The 7330-nt window shown below is 51.7% G+C and overlaps 1 protein-coding gene across 1 annotated transcript; it reads left to right on the forward strand.

The window, feature by feature from the left end:
• Positions 1 to 252: 252 nt before the first annotated feature.
• Apoc2 (apolipoprotein C2) lies at positions 253 to 1885 on the forward strand. Its single transcript, XM_048329576.1, has 4 exons — positions 253 to 417; positions 1002 to 1079; positions 1366 to 1525; positions 1629 to 1885. Exons 2-4 carry the CDS (start codon positions 1025 to 1027, stop codon positions 1714 to 1716), a joined length of 303 nt encoding a protein of 100 aa, XP_048185533.1. The 5' UTR covers positions 253 to 417; positions 1002 to 1024; the 3' UTR covers positions 1717 to 1885.
• Positions 1886 to 7330: the final 5445 nt, after the last annotated feature.

Below are 7330 nucleotides of genomic sequence, written 5' to 3' on the forward strand. Positions count from 1 at the left end.
GGTGGGGTCCTGGGTGGGTGGGGGGGCTAGGGACGAAGGGGGGGGCAGAAGACTTCAAGGGACTGATGCGTAAGTATGGGGAGTGCCCAGATAGCAGTTTGGGTGCTCTGTCCCCTGTGTGGACCCTTACCCTATTCAGGGGTTCTCAACTCCTCCAGGGTCCCCAAACCCGCCCTATGTGTATCATGGTGCATTCTCCCCATGTGGGCTCCCCATGATGTCACCTGGTGCCTATGGACACGTCACCACCGGCCAGCCTGCCCCCTGCCCCCACCCCACCCGCAGCAGCGCTGTTGGCCAGGACTTTGGTCCAGACTAGGCGGCGGCTTTGGAGAGAAGGGGGCCCCAGAGCTATAAAGGCTCTTGGCTGCTTCATCTCCTGAGGACAGCACCCCAGCCTGCCAGAGTCACAGCCTGGTAAGACGTACGTGTATGTGTGTGTGCATGCGCGCTCATGCACACATGTGTGTACATAGGGGAGGAGGAGGGCGGGGAGGGGGGTACACGAGGAGAAGGCAGTGGGGGGGGGGGTTGGGAGTGAGCCTCACTCAGTGAGAAGCCCAGGTAGAAATCACAGAATTTCAAATTGTAGCAGAAGCCCGGCTCAGGCCTATAATCCCAGATACTCAGGGTGGGGTCAGGGTCTGAGGATCGTGGTTCGAAGCCAGCCCAGACAGGAAAGTCCATGAGACATTTATCACCAAATTAACTACTGAGTAGACAGGCATGGTGCTGTGGCTTAAGTGGTAGAATGCCAGCCTTGAGAGAAAAAGCTAAAGGATTTGTTCCTAGGCCCTGAGTTCAAGCCTCAATACCCTTACCCACCTTGCTCCCCCAAAATAAAAAATCAGGAGGAATGGAATCCTAAAGTATGAGAAAGGAAGACACATCTCATGAGCGGGCACCCTAGGAATCCCTGCTGGGCAAGAGGGGGGGAACCTGAAGACATAGCCCCTCCCTCAGTGGGGTGGGGCCCCGCAGGTGACCCTTCCTGTCCTTAGCATTCCAGGTGTCCGGTCACACCATGGGCCTCCGATTCCTGCTGGCTCTGTTCCTTGTCTTCCTAGTACTGGGACACGGTGAGTAGGGATGGGGTGGGACATGGGGCAGGCAGGACGGCAGCCAGGTCATAGACTCCAGATCTCTCTCTCACCCTGGCTCGCTCTCGCTCAGACAAGCCTCCACTCTCTCAAGTGCCAGTGCCATGCCGGGATTACAGGCGTGCTTCACCGTGCCAGGATCCTAGTGTTTCTTCACCTTTTCATTCCCATGGATCAGGTTCCAGGGTGAAGGCGGCAAACATAAACCTGTCCTTCCTGCCTGAGGCTCCCCTCAATTAACTATCACCCCCAAATCTCCCCACAGAGGCCCAGGGGTCCCTGCTGGATGGGCTGGAGCAGCCTGCCAGCCCAGCTCTGCTGGCCCAGGTCCAAGAATCCCTTTCCACATACTGGGACACAGCCAGGGCCGCCGCACAGGATCTGTACGAGAAAACTTACTTGAACAGTGTGGATGAGAAGCTCAGGTACCTGCCCCCCACATCTACCTTGTCCATACCCGAAACCTCCTCCCTCAACCCCGAAGGCTGCAGGCCCGGCCTCCACCCTCAGACCCCGTCTTCTCTCTAGGGACATGTACAGCAAAAGCTCGGCAGCCATCACCACGTACGCTGGCATCTTCACGGACCAGCTCCTCACCATGCTGAAGGGAGAATAATTCCCATCACAGGAGAGGGGGACCACGCTTCTGAACCCCTCCAGGGACTGGCTTGAGCTCCCCATCCCAGCTGCTCTCATTTTGTTGTCCCCTGCCACACCCACCCATACTTGCCTGGATTCTTTCAGATGAAGGAAAACAATAAAAACACACACCATTTACTCTTTCATGTGACTGCCTTTCTGAGGCGAGGAGCCAAGTCAAAGGGTGGATTGAGTTCAGCCAACACCGTGGTAGCCTTCACCTGTGGTCCATGGAAATGAGAAAGTGAATAAATGCTACTAGCCAGTCGTGGTGATTATTAGGGAAGTGGAGGAGAAAGGGAGGAAGCAGGCTGGATTCGATCTTCCACAGGCCAGGGCTGTCCCTGCAGGCTTGGAGACTATGGCTTAGTGGTAGAGTGCTTGCCTAGCATGCACGAAGCCCTGGGTTCAGTTCCTCAGGATCACATAAACAGAAAAGCCAGAAGTAGAGCTGTAGTTCAAGTGGTAGAGTGCTAGCCTTGAGCAAAAGCAGCTCAGGGACAGCAACCAGGCCCTGAGTTCAAGCCCCAGGACAGGTTAAAAAAAAAGTGAGACAGGGCTGGGGATATGGCCTAGTGGCAAGAGAGCTTGCCTCGTATACATGAGGCCCTGGGTTCGATTCCCCAGCACCACATATACAGAAAACGGCCAGAAGTGGCGGCGCTGTGGCTCAAGTGGCAGAGTGCTAGCCTTGAGCAAAAAGAAGCAAGGGACAGTGCTCAGCCCGAGTCCAAGGCCCAGGACTGGCCAAAAAAAAAAAAAAAAAAGTGAGACAGGAGTTGGGTTTTTAGAATGTCTGAGCACGGAGGCAGAGGTTAATGAAAAAGCCATTAGGTCTAGAGAGGTGACAGGCTTTTCAGTTGGGCCCACAGTGGAATGTTTACAGCCAGGCTTAGGTGGACTGTCATGCCTGAGTCAGGCACGTCTGAATGCACCTGGGAAAATAGGGTGGGGATCAATCCTTCAGAGATACACACCTGTGATCCTGGCACTTGAGAGGAATGAGGACCGTGTGGGTTCCCGAGGCTTTATCTGAGCTATAGAGAGGCCGTCTCAGGCTGGGAATGTGGCTTAGTGTTATAATGCTTGCCTATCATGCATGAAGCCTTGGGTTCAATTCCTCAACACCACATAAAGATGCTGTGGCTCAAGTGGTACAGTGCTAGCCTTGAGCAAAAAGAAGCTTAGGGACAGTGCTCAGGCCCTGAGTTCAAGCCCCAGGACTGACCCGGCCCCCCCCCCCCCAAAAAAAAAGAGAGAGGCCCTCTCTCCAACCTAGAGAAACACAGGGGGAAAAATAAGTCCTTGCTGGGTGCCCCTGGCTTACACCTGTAACCCTAGCTACTCAGGAGGCTGATATCTGAGGATCATTGTTCAAAGCCAGCCAGGGTAAGAAAGTCCATGAGACTTTTAACCCCAATGAATTACAGAAAAAGCCAGAAGTAGCATGGTGGTTCAAATGGTAGACTGCTCGCTTTGAGCAAAAAGGAGCCCAGGGACAGTGCCCAGGCACAGAGTTTAAACCCCAGGACTGCACTGGGAATGTGGTTTAGCGGTAGAGTGCTTGCCTAGCATGCATGAAGCCCTGGGTTCAATTCCTCAGTACCACATAAACAGAAAAAGCCAGAAGTGGCGCTGTGGCTCAAGTAGTAGAGTGCTAGCCTTGAGCAAAAGAAGCTCAGAGACAGTGCTCAGGCCCTGAGTTCAAGCCCCAGGACTGGCAATAAACCAACAAACCCCAGGACTAGCAAAAATAAAAAAAAAATTTAAAAAAGAGAGAGAATACCATTCTATTGTTGACATTATCTTTAAAGTTCCAGGTGAATTTCCTATGGTGTACCCTACGTGGTTACTGTATATGATTTTGGTACACTAGATATTGTATAAATGGCTACCTGATCCAGGGAAGGGAAAGAAAAATGAGGGTGTAAGATATCACAAATATATTCACTGCCTTATTATGTAACTGTTCCCCCTTTGCACAATACCTTGTCAATAAAAATTAATTTAAACAAAAAATAAAAAACCAGGGGCTGGGGATATGGCCTAGTGGCAAGAGTGCCTGCCTCATATACATGAGGCCCTGGGTTCAATTCCCCAGCACCACATATACAGAAAATGGCCAGAAGTGGCGCTGTGGCTCAAGTGGCAGAGTGCTAGCCTTGAGCAAAAAGAAGCCAGGGACAGTGCTCAGCCCCTGAGTCCAAGCCCCAGGACTGGCCAAAAAATAAAATAAATAAAATAAATAAAAATAAAAAATAAAAAATAAAAAACCCTCACCCAATAAATAATCATAACACACAAAATCACCTTCATAAAGTCTTACTCTGACATATGTAAAATGACACATCTTGAACCGACATCAGCAGCAGTCTGATCCATGTTTTACTTTTTATGGTCATGGGGTTGAACTCAGGGCCTAAGCGCTGTCCCTGAGCTTTTATGCCCAAGCCTAGTGCTCTACCACCTTGAGCAACAGCTCCATTTCTGGTTTTCTGGTGCTTCATTAGAGTTAAGAGTCTCACAGGCTTTCTTGCCTAGGTTGGTATCAAACTGTGATCCTAAGATATCAGCCTCCTGAGTAGCTGGGATTATAGGTATGAGTTGCCAGCTAGCCACCAGCTCCAGGCTGGTGCTTGAATGGCACTGTTTATTGATTGATGGATGGCACCAGGGCTACATCCATCTGCTGAGCCACTCATCCAGCCAGCCCTCTGCTTGGTGACTGGCATACAGTCTGGAAATGAATTGCTCAGAGTCCTGTGACACAAGGAAAAAAAGCTTGCTCACAAGTTACCGCTCAGCTTAAGAAATCAATGCAATGCCTGTGTTGGCCGAGAGCCAAGAAGACCAGTGGCCAAAGCCTGGGCTGGTCCTTAACAATGCCTTCACATGACACATATTTACTGAGAACTTCCAAGATTCAGGGATGCAACACAGCAGTGCAAAAAGACAGCTAGTGCTGACTTCATGTGGCCTCTCCCTGGTCAGGAGATGGTGCAAGTTCAGATTTAGTGATTATTGCATTGGTGTGTGCACGTGTGTATGTGTGTTCCTTTCTCTCCAGATTAGCCTTAGACATCCCAGGCCCTCACAGAGCAAAAAGACCCATGGATTGTGATCCAGGAATGGTAGTGCACGCTTGTAATCTCAGCTATGCAGGAAGTGGAAGAAGAGCTTGAGGCATCTGAGGGGGGGGGAAGGGGGCAGAGTCAGGAAGTCCGTGTCTCAAAAACAAAATTACCAACCACAGAGGCACAAGCAAGTACTTGGCTTAAGTCTTGAGTGTTGTTTCTCTGGAGATGCAGATTGTTGGGGCAAAGACCCAGGACTGTCCCTTAAAGGCACAGGCTGGATGGCCGAAGGTTTTGTGGCTGGGAAGCAGAGGGAGGGTGAAGAGGCTATGATTGGGCCCCCAGGGCTGGAAATGGGGGCTTGGTGTATAGGTCAGGGTATCTAGCAGTGGAGAGTTAGCTGGGGAAAAGGAAAAACAGGACAAATAAGAGCAGAAGCTCCATGGTTTGCCGGTGAGCAGGCTGTGCCCCAGGGTGAGGTGTGCCCACCCTTCTCCCAAGCACCATGAATGAGGCTGTTGGTTTCTGCCGATCCACAGCCTGCATTTGTCCTAATTTCTTTGGCATCACCCTCCAGCCAGTCTTTCAACATTTCTTTTTGGGGCAACTTTCCCAGGTCTGGGGTTGGGCAGCTGTGAGCCCAGCAGAAAAACAGGGGCCCAGCCAAGGGCTATGGGCAATGCCCCCAAGTCTGGAGGGCCTGGGAAAAACTGAGCTGCCAAGCCCAGTGGGTGATGGGGACGGGGGTGGGGGGACAGCCTGGGGGAACAATCCTTGCTCTGTCCACTTGTTTCCCACGGACTCAAGCCAAACCAAACCACTGCCCAGGCCAGCTCTGCTTCTGACCAATCAGGATGCCATTCCCAAGCTCCTCCCTCCTTTCTCACCCCACATCCAACTCCCTTCAGGACCCCAGCATCCAAGCCCCCAGACTCTTCCAATAGCCCAGCAATCTGGACCCCTGTTAACTCAGACTTTGCAAATGACCCAGAATCTTTTCTTTCTCAGGACCTTAAGGATCAGATCCTCCCCAGACTCCTTTTTCCCCCCATGGAGTTGGTGTTGGGGCACCCCCTAGTGGAGGGTACAGTGGGCAGAATGTCCCAACATTCACTTAAGAGAATGAAGTTTATTTTTATTTTTTATTTTTAGGTGCTTGAACTAGCGCTTGAACTCAAGAGCCTGGGAGCTGTGTCTAAACTTTTATGCTCTACCACTTGAGCCACAGCTTAATTCCCAGTTTCCCAATGGTTCATTGGAAAGAAGAATCTCATGGTGGGCTGGGAATATGGCCTAGTGGTCGGGCTGGGAATATGGCCTAGTGGCAAGAGTGCTTGCCTCATATACATGAAGCCCTGGGTTCGATTCCCCAGCACCACATATATAGAAAACGGCCAGAAGTGGCGCTGTGGCTCAAGGGGCAGAGTGCTAGCCTTGAGCAAAAAGCCAGGGACAGTGCTCAGGCCCTGAGTCCAAGCCCAGGACTGGCCAAAAAAAAAAAAAGAATCTCATGGTCTTTCCTGCCTGGGCTGGCTTTGAGCAGTGATTCTCACATCTCAGCCTCCTGAGGAGGTAGGATTACAGGAGTGAATCACTGTGCCTAGTTGGGAATGGAATTTATTTATGGTCACTTACAAGCCTGAGGGGCCTTCTCCAAGCCCTTGGAGGATGAGAGAATTTCAAGCACTTTGCAAATCGAGCTGAGAGAATATGGAGCTCAAGGTAAAGCTGAAGCTGGAGAACACTCTTTTTCCAAGTGCCTTGCATGCCTGGGCTTTCTGTCATCCTCTATCTAAATTCTCAAATATATTTTTGTTGTAATTTTTTTTTTTGGCCAGTCCTGGGGCTTGGACTCAGGGCCTGAGCACTGTCCCTGGCTTCTTTTTGCTCAAGGCTAGCACTCTGCCACATGAGCCACAGCGCCACTTCTGGCCATTTTCTGTATATGTGGTGCTGGGGAATCGAACACAGGGCCTCATGTATATGAAGCAGGCACTCTTGCCACTAGGCCATATCCCCAGCCCTGTCATTTTTGGTGCTGAGGATGGAATCCAGAACCATGTGCAAGCTAGGAGGCAAGTGCTCTTCCACTGACTGAGCTACATACATCTCCTGAAGTATATTTTGTTTGCCAGTCCTGGGGCTTGAACTCAGGGCCTGGACACTGTCCCTGAGCCCCTTTCACTCAAGGCTAGCGCTCTACCACTTGAGCCACAGCGCCATTTCTGGCTTTTTCTGTGTATGCGATACTGAGGAATCGAACCTAGGGCTTCACGCATGCAAGGCGAGCACCCTACCACTAAGCCACATTCACAGCTGGCTTCGATCCTCAGGTCTCAGCCCCCAGCAGCTGGGATTATGGGCGTGAGCCATTGACCCCGGGGTTTGGCTCCCTCTCCGTGGCAGGGGCCGCGGAGGGGCGGCGGGCACTGTGATGATCCCTAACTCGGCGGGGAGGCAGACACTCCAAGCGCTGTGTTCACTTGGGCGGGTTTGAACCCGGATGAGACGCCCGCC

Source organism: Perognathus longimembris, chromosome 20 (assembly GCF_023159225.1).
Source record: "Perognathus longimembris pacificus isolate PPM17 chromosome 20, ASM2315922v1, whole genome shotgun sequence".
In the NCBI taxonomy this organism is placed as follows: domain Eukaryota; kingdom Metazoa; phylum Chordata; class Mammalia; order Rodentia; family Heteromyidae; genus Perognathus; species Perognathus longimembris.